The sequence below is a fragment of the Trichosurus vulpecula genome, chromosome 5, assembly GCF_011100635.1.
Source record: "Trichosurus vulpecula isolate mTriVul1 chromosome 5, mTriVul1.pri, whole genome shotgun sequence".
NCBI classification, from domain to species: Eukaryota; Metazoa; Chordata; class Mammalia; order Diprotodontia; family Phalangeridae; genus Trichosurus; species Trichosurus vulpecula.
In genome coordinates this window covers 204096062-204112440 of record NC_050577.1, presented here as the reverse complement: position 1 = coordinate 204112440, position 16379 = coordinate 204096062, and the positions used below count along the sequence as shown (strand labels likewise).

General features: G+C 37.8%; 1 protein-coding gene across 1 annotated transcript in view; it reads right to left on the bottom strand.

The window, feature by feature from the left end:
- WNT5B (Wnt family member 5B) overlaps positions 1-15105 on the bottom strand; it is an 85312-nt gene extending 70207 nt beyond the window's left edge. Inside the window, exon 1 of the mRNA XM_036761727.1 lies at positions 15019-15105. Within this exon, the coding sequence (XP_036617622.1) occupies positions 15019-15105 (87 nt within the window). The remainder of the gene's footprint in view (positions 1-15018) is intronic.
- Positions 15106-16379: the final 1274 nt, after the last annotated feature.

Sequence of the window (16379 nt, the reverse complement as noted above, 5' to 3'; positions counted from 1 at the left end):
ATTTGTGATCTCATCAGTTTTCAGTACTCCCTTCAAGAGCGTATACTGCAATCCATCCATGCCTTTACATCTCGTACTTGTGCCTATGTCTTCTTGTAAATTCTCTTCCCAACCTGCTGGAGGTATTCCTCTAGATCAGTGGTTATTAACCTGGGATCCACAGACCCCATAAGTAGTTTGTAGATAGATTTCAGGCAGTCCATGAACTTGGGAAAATATTACATCTTTATTTTCCCTAACCTCTAACTAAAATTTGGCATTTCCTTCAATTATGATTTTTAAACTCATATTATTCTGAGAAAGGGATTGTAGGATTCCTTAGACTACCCAATGTTTCCGTGACACAAAAAGGGTTAAGAATCACTCTGAATCTTTTAATATTCTATACAAATAGGGTGTATCTCAACTGATTATTCCCTCCTGCTTCTCAAGTAGCCTTTTTCCTTTCCTAGTCACTGATCTTTCTGACAACATCTTACGTACTTCTGTGTAATTCTTCATAGGTAATATGTTTGAAGCCTACTCATATCCCCGAGTAAGCAGTTCAGCATAGTGGAAAGGGTTCTGGGCTTAGAGCACGTGTGTGTGTGTGTGTGTGTGTGTGTGTGTGTGTGTGTGTATGTATGTGTGTGTGTTTTGGCAGCTAGGTGGGGTAGTAGATAGAGTGCCCTGCTCTGGAATCAGGATGAATTCAAATCTGGTCTGAGATGCTTACTAGCTGTGTGACCCTGGGAAAGTCAGTCATTTAACCCTGTTTGCCTCCATCTTCTCATCTGTAAAATGAGCTGGAAAAGGCAATGGCAAACCTATCTCAGTGTCTTTACCAAGAAAACCCCAAATGGGGTCATGAAAAGTTAGACATGACTGAAAGACAACTGAACAACAACAACTTACATCAACCCCTCTATTAAGATACCTCAACAATAATTCTTCATACTCTATTATTCTATTACTTGCAGATGTAAAGTATCTCTAGAAAAACACTGATATTAAAAAGAGAGGAGAGAGCTTTGTTTTAGGGAGAAGCTTGGAATCATCGGGAAAAACTTCCTTTCTTAAAGGCGATCTAGCCTCTTCTCCTCCCTTTATCTAATTCTGATTCCAGTTCATTGTTCATCTATACCATCTGTCAAAGATATAATAACAGACTATCTCTACGGGTTGTTGATCCAACTGCAAATCATAGTCTGAAATTATCGTCATTCAGTTGTGTCTGACTCTCCATGACCCCATTTGGGGTTTTCTTGCCAAAGATCCTAGAGTGTTTCGCCATTTTCTTCTCTAGCTCATTTTACATATGAGGAAACTGAGGAAAACAAGGTTTTGCCCAGGGTCACACAGCTAGTTAGTGTCTAAGGTCACATTTGAATGCAAGTAGATGAGTCTTCCTGACTCCAGGCTCGGCACTCTATCCACTGTGCCACTTAGCTGCCCAGTCTGAATAACAGATATTTTTAAGGTATTTTTTCTCTACTTGATATAATATTTCATATTATATACTTCATATTATATACTTCCTATGTTGTCTAAATACTATACAATTATTTTCAGAGGGTCTAGACTAAATCAAAATGCCTATTTGCTACTGTCCATCCTTACTCCTATGTAGTACCTAAGATTTAGAGTTGGAAGGAACCTTGGAGGCCATTAAATCCACTCCCCTGATTTAATAAATGAGGAAACTAAGAAATAGGATGAGTTAAAGCGACTTGCCCAAGGTCAAACAGTCTGAGGGTCTGAGGCAGGATTTGAATCCAGGTCTTCTTGTCTTCAAGCATAATGCCTTATGTAGTATACTATGCTATCTCACTTGTTGTGGCGGTGGTTACTAACCACTTACCCTAGAAAAAATGAGAGAAATTTGCCCCTGGTTCAAGGTATAAGTCTTAACTCACTCAAAAGCCATAGCTCAGGAGTCTAACGGAACTAGACCCGCATTGTTGGTAGCAGCCTTCTGAATGAGGAAGCTCCTTTTGCCAATGTAGGTTTGTATCCTCTCTCAAACATGATATTTGATTTAAAGCGTTGTCTAGAGTACTGAGAGGTTAAGTGGTATGTTGAAGATCATACAGCCAGTATATGTCAAAGGCGGGACTTGAACCCGAGTCTTACTGACTCTGAGGCAGTTCTATATCCACTCTGCTAGGCTACATCTCAGGAGCTCCATACCAACTTATTTACTTTTACCAGCCATCCAGAAATTAAATACATGCTCTTTGAGAATAAGTATTATACTAAACACTCTATAATGAATACTTGTTGACTGATTAATTCAAAACAAATAAACCAAGAATCCTCCCATGAACATATGGGGTACATTCTTCCATAGGTGGGAAGGTACACACCCAGAGCACACATGTAGCCAGAGGACACGCGTGAAAGGGCACATACCAGGAACCTGTGTGACACATGGATGGGGCAACTCACATCCACGATGCTGCAGAACTTTGCATGTCTTCTGGTGATGTTATTCCGCTGCTGTTCTCTGATGGGTAACATGTCTATGCTCTACACTGGGTGTGTTGTCTTTAGGTGAGTGTATTGGTTCCCTCTGGCATCTCCACTGTTCTCATGGTCACCAAGCTTCATTCTGTTATCATCTTCTAGAATTTAGTTTTTTTAGGGTCGTCTTCTGAGTTCTCAGCTCCTATCTACTAAGGCTGAGTGAATAGAAAGCATCTTTGGCTTGTCAATTTCCTTCTTAAAATGTAGAACCCAGAATGGAACATAATTTTCCAGATGTGGTTTGACTAGCGTAGAGTATACCAGGACTTTTGTCTCTCTAGTGCTGCATAGTATGTTTCTCTTAATGCAACCTATAATAATATTAATTTTTAATTCTAATTATTAATTTTTTGGCTGTCATAGCCCATTGCTGACTTATACTGAACTTTCACTAAAAACCTTGGGCTTATTCTGTTGAACTTTTTTCTAATCATGTCATCATTGTCTCTGATTAATGGAGTTCAATTTTTGACTCTAAGTGTAAGACCATAAATGCATCCCTTTGGATATGAACTAGAAGTTTTCAGATAAAGAAATCAAAGCTATCTTAGTCATATGAAAAATGCTGTAAATAACTATTGACTAGAGAAATGTAAATTAAAACAACTCTGATGTACTACCTCATGCCTATCAGATTGGCTAATATGACAGAAAAGGAAAATAAGTATTAGAGAGGATGTAGGAAAACTGGGACACTAATGTGCTGTTGGTGGAGTTGTGAACTGATACAACCATTCTGGAGAGCAATTTAGAACTATGCCCAAAGGGTATTCAAACTGTGCATACCTTTTGATCCAATACAATACAGCTTCTTGGTCTGTATGCCAAAGAAAGCATAAAAAAGGGAAAAGGACCCAAAGGTACAACAATATTTAGAGCAGCTCTTTTTGTGGTGGCAAAGAATTGGAAATTGAGGGAATGCCCATCAACTGGGGAATGGCTAGACAAGTTGTGGTATATGAATGTAATGAAATACTATTGTGCTATAAGAAACGATGAGCAGGCAGATTTCAGAAAAACCTGGATTTACGTGAACTGATGCAGAGTGAAGTGAGTAGAACCAGGAGGACACTGTATAAGTATTAGCAACTTTGTGCAAAAATCAACTATACTTAGCTCTTCTCAGCCATACAATGATCTAAGACAATTCCAAGGTATTCATGATGGAAAGTGCTATCTACATTCAGAGAAAGAACAGATAGAGTCTGAATGAAGATCAAAGCATACTATTTTCACTTTATGTTTTTCATTTTTTTCTTTTGTTCTGTTTCTTCTTTCACAACATGACTAATATGGAAATATATTTTTACACAATTGCATATATATAAAACCTACATCAAATTGCTTATATAGTCTTAGGGAAGAGGGAGGGAAAGGAAAGAGAAAGAAAATTTGGAACTCAATATCTTTTTAAAACTGTCTTTACATATAATTGGAAAAAAACAAAATACTCTTTCAAAAAACTAAGTATCCCTTTGTTTCATATTACTTGATCTCTTATATTCTGTTTCTCTTCCACAATGTGCTATCTACCCTAGTTTTACATTACCTGAAAACCTGATAAGTGTGTCATCTTTGCCTTTATCCAACGCATTGACAAAAAAGTTAAACAGCTCAGATTCCTAGGGCAAAGATCTCCTTGAAAGCTAACAGCAAATCATTAATGACTATTCTTTGGGTCCAACTATTCAACCAGTTAAATGTCATCTGATTGTACCATTGTCTAGCGCTAGCCTAAATGTCTCCAACTTGTTCACAAGAATATCAGGAGAAAGCAGTTAAATGCTTCCTGAAATTTAGGTAAATTATAACTACTCTACCATTCTAGTAAAAACAGCTAGTTTGGCATGAACCTGTTCTTGATGAAGTCACACCACCTTTTTGTGATTACTACTTTCTTTTCTAGATGTTCGTTAGCCATTTCTTTAAGAATGCTTTTAACAATTTTCCCCAGGAATCAAAGATCATGTTTTGGTTTCTTGTTTGTAGACCTTACAATTTTCTGTTTTTTGAAAATTAGGATAATACTGTTTTTCTGCAGTCCTGTAATATTTATTCTGTTCCTTAATAATCCTTCAAAGATCATATTTTCTAGTTCCTGGTGACCTGAACTCATCAAGTAGGGCCAGGTACTCTTTTTTTTTTGGCAGGGCAATTGGGGTTAAGTGACTTGCCCAAGGTCACACAGCTAGTACATGTGTCCAGTGTCTGAGGCCAGATTTAAACTCAGGTCCTCCTGACTCCAGGGCCAGTGCTCTACTCACTGGGCAACCTAGCTGTCCCAGAGCCAGGTACTCTTTTACTATTTCCTTCTTATCTTGAGTATTAACTCTTTACTAACCATTTATTATTATTATTATTTTATTATTATTGGTTATGTCCTTTCCAATGCAGACATTATTCTGTTAGGCAAAGAAAAGAGAAAAAAACATAAAAGTTAAGCAACTTTGCCTTCCCTATGTCATTCATTATCTTGTTCTATCCGCTTCAAGCAGTGGTTCTATCCCTTCTTTAATACAGCTTAAATCATTTTTTTTGTGTTGTCTTAGTTTTTCTCACTAACCTTAGTTTACTCTGAGATTTAGTGATCTTAACAGGATATTTTATTCATCATCCTTTATCTCTCCTGAAGATCATCTAAATGATAATCCCTAAACTCTAAATCTCTCCTTTTTTTTTTTTGGAGGGGGGAAGACAGGGCAATTGGGGTTAAGTGACTTGCCCAAGGTCACACAGCTAGTAAGTGTGTCAAGTGTCTGAGGCCAAATTTGAACTCAGGTCCTCCTGACTCCTGTCAAGAAATCCAATTCTGTACATGCCTATTAAAAAAAAAAATCTAAGTTGTTCAATTACTATTTAGTACATCCACATCAGTCTAGTTAGATGACTTCCCCTTTTCCTTCAACATGGGAATTGTTTAGCTGAGTGTTTTAATTTCATTCTTCAGAGCTACTCAGCCTGCTCTTCTGACTTGCACTTCAGAATTTTAGGTCATGAGATCCTACTTATTTTTCCTTTGAAGCCTTTGAAATCTGCTCTCCCAAAATCAAGGGTGCATTGTAAGACTATTTTGGGATTCCTCCTTTGCTTATTACAAATTCTAATATGGAGTAGTCATTCCTCTGAAAGATTCCCATCATTTTCACATCAACAACCAGTGCCCCCCTGCTAATGAGAATCAGATGTAGAGCAGAATTTCCCTTTCCTTATTTCCTTACGTTTTGAAGGATGAAATTATTTAAAAGTTATGTCAGGAAATTATTTTCCCCTGATTTATGCGGAGAAGAAGCTTCAGCGGATTTCAAGAGAACTGGAATCCCCTCCTTCATGACTATATCGTACCACCATCTAGGCTTGTGAGCTATTTTGCAAACTCATCAGCCTACTTCCTCATTTTGTGTAGATGATCTCTTACATCCTCCAATAACATCACTTCTGTTTCTGCCGCCTTTGATTTTTCCACTCAATTCTCTTCACTTTGTTTCCATGCTCCTGGACTTCACATAACTATATATTTTTAAGATACAATGCAACTCTACTTCACCTTTTACTTATCCTTTTGAATAAGGTATACTCTTTCAGAGTTATAGTCTAATCATGGGCCTCATCTTCTCAAGTTTCAAGAATATTTATACTTATGTATAAATAGATCACAGAAATATATAAATTTATGTATATGTGTACACATATGTACACTCATATACACACATGTATGTGTACATATATATACATTGTATGTGTGTATGAGGAGAGGGAGAGGTCAAAGAAAAGAGACAGGGAGAGGGAGAGATTTGTCTTCATGTATATATGGTCTCCAATTTATGCTGCTCATTCTCTAACACTTTGTGCACTTGTGTACAGACATCAGAAATCAGAGGTTTTGTTTCTGGCTTCTTTCTTGAATTTTGGTCTTATGAATTTCTGGGTACCTCTGTTGCTATTCTTGCTACATTGTAGCTACTGTCCCTGGTATCAAGGATGGTGAATATAGGAAAGTAGGCTTCTCCCCCACCCCTTACTTTCCTATTCAGATAAATCCTGGCAAATATATTCTTACCAGTTCCATTAGATATATTTTATCTCTATAGGTCCACCATTTCTATATTTTAAACTGCCAAGAAATCCAAATCCTTTTCTTAAACACCCTTTTCTTAACCAGCTTCTCAAATCTCCTTTTCTCTTCTGAAGACCCTGCCTTTAATCAGAAGCAGTGAAGAAAACACCATCTGTGCTCCTATGGTCTTCAATTTCTTGCCCAAAATCATACTCTTTCAGAACATTCACATTTGTGCTTATGTGAAACGTGTAGCAGTCATTTGCTTTGATAATTCTTCAGAGGTTTTCTGTCATGTCCTGGAGTAGAAGTCATATCATTTGACAATTACAGAGTAGTTTTCTGTCATGCCATTGGATATATGTCACAGGAAGTCAGTAGACCTCTCTACTATTATCAGTGATCCACAAGAGGAAGTCACCAACCACTGCTACCCATTTTTTCTTTTTCTGATCCTTACTGGAGAATCTTTCATTCAAGGGCAAATAAGAATTAACATAATCAGTGCTTGAAGAAAAAGCAGACCCTCTGTGGGTCTGTATTCCTCCCTCTGCCTTTTGCGATTCTTCTTATTTTTTGTTTTAACATGGAACTTCTTCGCAACACTATTCTTTCTGATACTCTGAAGAAGTAAAAAAGTCATTTTTCAAACTCCCTTACCTTCTCCTCCAGAAAACTAGCCTGTACCTTGAGAACAGATAACAATTACTCGGTCATGGAAGAAAGACAAATACCATACACTCTATGAAGATCACTAGAAAATTATCCCTGCTCATCAGTATTTCTGGAGGCAAAGTCTTCAGTTCTTTGTCATTCTTGATAGAAGCTTTTGTGATCAATATCCCTGGAAAGCTCTTTTAAAAATTTTTTCCAATTAACAACAGCAGAGAGGCCTGTTCTTCTCTTGGGGCATGAATGGTATACCTTTACGAGGTCTTCAGTCAAAAGTTTTATTGTAGAGAATAGAGTTGCTCAGGTACTGAAGGTTTGACTAGAGGAGTTCTTTGCAATCCTAAGCATCTTTAAAAAAAATAATACTGTAAATGTCCCTTCTCTCCAAGCCATCACAAGAGCAGATACCTATCAACAGATCTTTCCAAGTTGATAGGCAACGGAGACAATTAAGGAGAAGAACCATGTTCATCAACTGGTGTTCAAAAAAACAACTCTGAAGTTCATATTATGCAATTAGTCTTTCCTCTCCCCACCAATCACAAAGACAAAGAAGTAGGTATACTTCTCTCCTCCTTCCACTTCTCTCCTTCATAATGTCCTTTGGTGGTTTATTTTTCCAAGGCTGTTCTTGACTAATATTTATTTATTCTGATTTATTCTGTAAAAATGTTAAAAGGGGCAGAAGGCTATGAGTAACTATCCAATGTGACAATGTGATCTAGCCATGCCTGATCCAATGTGGCAATGTGCTCTAGCCAGCCCCAAACCTCTTAGGGATGGCTAGGGTCAGAATACCATCTAGAGACTGCTCTAAATATCAGATGAAGTCAGAATGTCCATCCTTCACCTAAACAGAAGTTGAAAAGTCCCTTAGAGGTAATTTATAACAAGTTCCTTATTTGTGTTTTTGGTTGAAATGTTCTCCACTTCATAATCTCCAGTAACTTTGTTTCTATTAGAGAATAAGCTTTGTGGCAAGAAGATCAAATATTGAAAGTTTCCTCCTTGCAATTTAAGGAAAGTTATAAGCAAACAAAAAAAACCTGCTAGTTCTGCTGTGTATATGATTTGTTATGTCCACCTCCATTTTGACAAAAACATATAGGCAGGTTTTGCAAGAAAGGCAAAGTGCTCTGGGATGCTTGCTTCTTTTAAAAATTTTTATTTTATTTTAATTTTTTATGTTAGCTTCTTATTGTATCTTTATTGTACTAATGAACTTCCAAAGGGTGTAGAGATCATGTGAGACCTGCATATTTCCTTCAATATTTCCTTAGGTTCTAAGTCCAGAAACAAAGACAAAAGTAGTGATCTACTTATTACTCTTCCAACCAAAGAAAATTGTACCTGATGAATGCAAACTCTATTTTCTCATAAAGAAAAACAACTGAGAAGAATGTTTCACACAACTGTCAGATATAGATAATCTGACAAGGAGTATGGACACTTGCCAACATTCTCTTCCCAGGGGAAAGCACAGACATTGTGTTGGGGGTGGAGTGAATTACCAGCTAGTCTTGTGGTGAAAAGCAGATAGATGGACTTTTCAGTAGAAGTGGGAAAACTGTGGCACATTTAAAAGATGGATGAATTTAATGCCAAGATCCCAAAGGTACAAGTATACAGACTCATCCAAAACACCTTCAAGAGATGCCATTGATTATTTCCTGTTTGATTTGTGGCCAAAATGTCAGCATGTACATGCTTCAATTTGTCTAGTGGCATATCTGCTCCTTGGTCTTGGATAAAGACCACACATTAAAAGCACCAACAGTAAAATTAATGTTTGCAGATGGTCTAAAAATTGTCTTCTTTTCAGCAGCCTGTCTATTTTCCACCAATGCTACCATCTCCTACCATATACTTTAAAATTCAGTGACACTGGGCTACTAGCGGTTCTTTAAATACAACACTTTTCACTGCAGGCATTTTCACTAGTTTTCCCCTCCTCTTCTGTACCTCTGGACTTCCCTGGCATCCTGTATTACTACAATTCCATCTTCTATGAGAAGTCTTTCCTAATGCCCACTTCATGTCACACCTTCTCTCTATCGGTTACCTTCAATTTATCTTTGTTTGGACACGGTTATTTTCATGCTGTTGCCTCAATTAGACTGTGAGCTCCTTGGGAGTAGAGAATGTATTTTGCCTTTTTATGTATCCCAGTGCTTAACAGGCCACACATGGCCTTCTAGGTCCTTGGGTGAGGCATTTTGACTGAGTCCAAGTTTTACAGAACAAATCCTTTTATTAAGGGGATTTGTTCTGTGAGGTTTAGATTCAGTCAAAGGGCCACACCTGAGAACCTAGAGGGCCATATGTGGCCTCAAGGCCACAGGTAACCCACCTCTGGCATAATGTTTGGCACATAGAAGGCACTTGATAAATGCTTACTGACTGAGTAGAAGAGGGTCACATAGGACTCATGGTTATTTTTTATTTTATCTTTGATTTATTTGATGCCAGAACAAAAAAAAAATCATTACTTAGTATCCAGCCTTCTGATAATGACCACTTTGTACTTAGCTAGCATTGTTTTTGAACAGCAGATGAAGTCTATTGTGAGGCCCAAACCTGAAGCCTTTTCAGCACAGTAGAAATTGTGTTCCACCTTTGGGAACCCATGATTAGAAAAGGACTTTTTTGGAGACATGGCGGTTGAAGGTAATGCATTGGCTTTGGATTACAAACTCATTTGGAAAACTTCATGGAGGATTGCACGTTTAAAATATAGGAATATAGCAGGGATTTATAATGCATTTCATCTCTACAGGAGTCAGAAGGGTCCTGGGGGTTCCCACAGGGAACTAAATCAGAAGCTGGACTACCTTAATCACACCCATACAGCAAGGAAGAAGGTGCTGCCTGGGCAACAGGTGGGAAGACAGATGAGACTGTGTGTGCAGTCATGTGGGTTGGCCCTTCCCCTTTGCCTTTCTTTGACTATTGAGGAAGATAGAGAGGGAGTGACAGAGAACTATTCAAAACCATATGGCCACTCTTCTGCTGATTGCTGTTATGGCTTAAGTCTGGAACAGTGAGGACAGACCACCCAGGAGTGCAATATTATAGAAAAGATCTTTGAGCAAAAGTAGAGACAAAGCTTAGTGGAAGGAATTACAGATTAGGACTAGACTGGTAGCTACCATGAAACCTCTTTGTTGGTCAGAAGGCTAGTAAGCCAGTCTGATCCCTGTAATGCCCCTTATTTTATTGCTTTTCCTGTTCCAGTTTAGGACCTGGAGCTGGGCCCTGGACAGAAGCAATCCCTCTACCCACAACCCGCTTTCCATGACTTACAGGTACAGTGAGGGTCTGGGAGAAGCACTTGGGGAAGAGAGTATATAATGGTTTCTTTGGAATTTTTTATGTTTAATAAACCATGCAGCCAATGAAAACTGCTTCCCAGTACAACATAAATATATAGGGTCAAGACTGAGCTAGAAAATTTCCTAGATGTAAAGTGAGTAGATTTTCCTACGATTTTCAAATAATCCAGGCATGTATGTCAACATCTCTTACTCTAGGTTGAGAACCAAAGCCAGGGGGATTTTTTTTTTTTTTTGTACAGCCTCTTGGAGTAATTCAGTTGTCTGGTAAATAGCTAGTGAATTTGCACCTGTGTCAGAGACCTTGATGACAACACTAGGCTGATAGCTCAGGTATAGCACCACCTACGGGGCAAAACAATAAACTGTATTCCCTAGTTAATGGCAAAGTGACACACTGTCTTTCTCTGGCCTTAAGAAAGGCAGGACACAAGCCAGTGTGGGATGCTACTCCTCCTGCAGCACCCCAAGTGGAATCTTGGATATCCAGCAAGTGCAAGCACAGGCTGTACCATATAAAATTATGGAAAGTATTATTATCTAATCTATTGAACATAATTCATATTTCATTTGGAAAATGTTATAGGAAATAGAATTCTGGTTTTGGAGACAGGAGGTACTAAGTTCAACTTCCCTTCCCAGCATTTATGAGCATATGACACTGGGAAAGTCTATTAACCTCTGTGGCTTCAGGCAACCCCTTAAGACTCATCTACTAAGTCATAGATGGGTATGCAGTCGGTGAGAAGAAGTTCCTACACTAGGAAGTTCCCACACTGATGAAATCACAAATCCTTTATATAGTCACATATGGAGGAAGATGTTAGAAGACTATCACTTTACTTCTTCCAATACTTCAAGAATCTGTAATTTCATCATGATGAGTACTTCTTTGAACAAGTCAGAACACAGCCCTTCAATGGTTTCTTTTGTAATGTCTTTGTCTAACAAACCATGTAACTTATGAAAATTGCTTTAGTGACTAAGTGTTCTTTTGGACAGAAATATTTATCACCATTGCCATGCCATCAATCATAAGGTTGTGGTCTTCTTACCCTCCCCCCCCCAAAAAAAAGAGTTTTCAATGGGAAAAGAAGATTGCAGAGAAAGAGAACTTAGTATGAGGGAGGGTCATGTCATATCTCAAGGACACTTGTGATTGAAACTTGAAGGAGAAAAACAAATAGATTTGAAATGGAACCGATCTGCTGACACATCTATGGTGATCTAGTCTCAACAGAAAAGATAGTGAAATACCACATCTGGGATTCATCAATTCCAATATCTAATATTTTGTATGAGGAAGAGGAAGAAAAAATAAAAAAATAACATAAAAATAAGGTTAGGAAGAATGGCTATGCCTACAATACTTGTGTTATAAACTGCTTTTTTTGTTATGAGAGGGCTTCTAAGGGGGGGGGGAGTAATAGAGATGCAAAATAAGAAATTAAAGATGATATAACATTTAAAAAACAAAAGAAAACAAAAATAAGTTCAGAAGGGGTCACAAATAGGAAAATTGTTAGAATTTCATATATAAGCCAGTTTTATATGTCAGCCTATTTTTGTTCTTTGATAATTAGCATGTTTGTGTTAGTTAATAATTGTTAAGTTCATAATAAAAAAGATTTTTTTTGCTAAAAGACTGTATCTGCTGAAATACAGAAGAAATATATGCAAGGTAGTCAAGTCAGTCTAGCACCCCCATAACCACCCTGACCACATTCTGATGGAGACAGTCTGTTCCCCAAACTACCGGATCTATTTGTAGCCCAGTCACTATAGCCATCATTGAGCAGGAAAATCATTCTGGAGAAGGGGTCCATCTTCCTCATCACTTTGCAAAAATTGCTGACCAAATACCACCACCAAGTAGATAGGCACAAGAGTTCTGGGCATGGCAGCTTCCAGCCCAGACTTCATCGTCATCATCTGAGGAGACAGCTCCTGGGGAGAAGGATTCAGCCATCTCTACCAACTGCCACCACAAGGAAGGCAAGCTAGCCTAGCTGAAAAGGCAAGACACCCTGAGGGACAGACAGAAAGTGGCACATGCCAGAGGAGTCAAACCACCACTACTACCTTTAGCAACCTCTCCTCTTAGACCCTAATAGAGATAGGGCAGAACCCTGAACCCAAGAACCTCGGGAATGGTGTTACTTCTAGCTCAGTGCTCTCATCCATCATCCTGGAGAGCAACTCCTATGCAGTCGTTTCCAACTGCTTTTTTAGGTGCTACGGGTACATCTATTAAAGACCCACAAAAGAAAGTTCTTGTCACCAAAGTCCTTGGTACCGTCAACTTCAGAAATAATGTATTTGATTTTATCCACGGAAATGACATTAAAGAAGATTCATCACCATCTGCTTTGCTGCAATACCTTAACAACCGTAAGGCTTGCAGCTGAAACCTTCCATATTTGTTGTCTCCCTCATTAGAATATGAATTCACTGAGAGAAGGCACTGGCTTACTTTTCTATTTGTATCCCCAGCACTTAGAATATTGCTTTGTACATAGTAAGTGCTTAATAAATGTTCACTCATTCACTCAGGAAATCTATGCTGGAGGTAACATAATTTTAAAGTCAAACAGGGACCAATTTTCAAGATAAGTCAAAGGGGATGTTTGTAAAAGAATGGAAAAAAAAATCACAGACAGTAATTGCCAAAAGAAAAGCCAACTACAACTAACAATTCATAAGCCTATTTTCTCATTGCTATAAGATCTTTATGAAAAATGTTGCTAGATACATCAAAGGTATCCTTGATACACACACACACACACATATGAAGAAAAGGCTTTTCTAATTTCTTTTTTTCTTTTTAGGCAATCAGGTTTAAGTGATTTGCCTAGGGTCACACAGCTAGTAAGTGTCTAAGGCCAGATTTGAATTCAGCTCCTCCTGATTCCAGGGCCAATGCTCTCTATCCACTGTACCACCTAGCTGCCCTGATTTTCTACAGACCATGTTTTGACAGTCATACATGAAAGAGAGGTAAAAAGAAGGCAAAGTAAACAACTCTCTATTATTTGCTTATTTAAAAAAAGAAATGTAACTGTGGAGCAAATGCAGCTCAAAGTGTCTTGAAATCATAGAAGTTTCTTCTATAACTGATGTGAGCATCACAATCCTTAGCATCAGCATTGGAGGGACAGCAAACAGGGACATATGCTAAACAAACATGTTTGTGACTGTCATAGATATCATTTGCCCGGTCCAAAAAGAAGAGGATTTCCCTATTAATGGATAGGTTCTACAGATGTTCTTGTTCGAGGGCGACATTGTATTGCTTCCTCCACGAAATCCACAGAGATTCAAAAGAGATTAGCCTAGCTAACTAAATAGGAAAGATAAAGTGTATCACAAATACATATTGCCTCAAGTATGAGAGTAATCCATTCACTTAATCCATAAGTACATAGATCTTGGAAAGGTACTAAAGAATTTGGCCTCTGGATGAAATAAAACGGAAAAAAGTGAACTAAATTGCATTTAAGAAATTGCACAGCACTTTAAATGATCTCAATCTATTCCCCATTGCAAAAGCCCATCATTTTAACACTGATACCAATAACTAACAATACTTAAATGATTTTGAATAATGGGACACCACAACTGCCAAAGAATCACAATTGCAGGCAATATAAAAACATGTTGGGAAAAAGCCAAATGTAGCATATTTTCAGCAATGAACTTTATATGTGATAGGACACAAACAGGACAGTGGATAGAGTTCTGGGCTTAAAATCAGAAAGACAATCTGTGCGATCCTGGGCAAATAACTTAACCTCTCTCAGCTTCAATTTCCTCATCTGTAAAATGAGGGGGTTGGGCTCAATGGCCTCTAAGGTGCCCTAAGCTCTAAATTTATGTTCCTATAATTCTAGGTATGAAAATAAGGTGGGCCAATCATGCATCAAGAATAAAGGATAACCAATGGATTACCTAAATATGCACTGGTATCTACAAAATGTCAAAAGAACCAGTGGAAGGCTTTGATTATGTCAGGTGGATTCTCTGTGCAGGACTTATGGAAAAAATATGAACAAGAATTGTACAAGATAAGAGGATATGAATAAGTTTCAATCCACATTATTGAAGGGATAGTACCTATATTGAGATCATGCTTCTATTGAAGTATTTCTATTATATTCTAAACTAGTAATAACTAGTTTATTTAGTACTAACAATAAGTACTGCCATAATTCAATGGATTTGCAGGCTCATTGGTGTGAGTATTCCTTCTACTCATGGAGACTGCAACCCATCCACACCTTCTCCATTTATTGGGATCTTCCTCTGGGTATTTCATGGGTTTAACCAGTTTAATGCTCAAGATTCCTATATGCTCGTCATCACTTTTGCTATATGACTAACCCACCTCTTTTTCCAATGATACATTTCCTTTATGATAGCATTGTTAGAAATATGCTTGAGTCCACTTGCACCTACCATGCATCTTTCCATTGCCCTCTGGGTCATCTGTAGCTTTACTTCTTTGATTACTGTGGTGTTCGAATACACACAACCATACATCATCGGGAAAACATTTCTGTTAAAAAGATAGTGTTTTTATGTCAATGAGCAATTTGGGATTATTGAAAGAACAGTACAATCCAGACTAGTCCTATTCATCCTGAACCCAACTCACTACCATTTGGAGATAATGTACTGAGGCACTACTTTAATAGCTCATCCAATAGCAAGTCTTAGCAATAAGTAACTTTCATCCATTTACTTCTCCCTGAACGATTGTTCTCTACCATCTCTACTGAAAAATCATGGACATCACTGAGGAAGTCCTGTAATGTCCTGGGGTTTGATGCAAATGGTACAATATCATCTGCAAACAAGCACATCATATCTGGAGAACCTCACTGCTTCCGGGGAATCCCTCTTTCATTTAGACCTTTCATAAGTTCATGACAGTGGTAAAAACCTCATACCAAGCTTTCTGAAGACTTTCAGCTCCACTGCTTTTTGCTGGTTTTGATGTAATAGTACTTGTAGTCTTTCACAATCCTCCTCCTACTCTTTAACACGTGACTTTGTATTCTAAAACAGTGTTTCCTTGGCTGCCATATCTTTCCACTGGACAAAGATATCAAGTGTTTGCTGGTTAAGACTGGTTCTAGGCTCTTTTGGCCTCCTCATTATAATGATTGCTTTGCATCAGTTAAACTTTTGCTGGAACCGAAGATAACCAAAGTCAATATCTTTGTGTTTTTTACTTTTTAGTTTGGGGCACAAATAGCAGTTTTGAATAGATAAAGCTTAAGCTCTTACAAATATTTTTGATATCTTCTTAGATTTATTATTCTTTCCTCTAATTTAATACTGATTTTGACTTTTGCTCTAACTAGTCAGTCAATGATCTGTCTGCTCTAACAGCTGATTCTTATATGACTAGCATATTAGCACCAATTTCCTGGAAAGATAAAATTAAGATCTTATTTGGTGCTTGGCATATTTAGTGACTTCTGACTCTTGTCCAGAAGAAAATATTTGAAATATTTCTTAAACTTGAATCACATTAGCATTTCACCATCCTTCCCTGTGCTCATTTTTGTAATTCATTAACCAGTGGACTTATCTCCGTCTAAATGTATGAAACAGCTATTTAGAGAACTTAGAGATAAGTTGGCATTTATAGACTATCTAAAAAAACCTATGGGCTCTTCTTTTTCCACTACCCCACTACTATCGGAACTGAGAGTCATATTTTATTTTTCTTTGTCTCATGTGTTGCCATGGCCAAAGAAATCATTGCTAGTTTACTGAGTCTCTCCATACTTAGGTTGGTCCTTGACCTC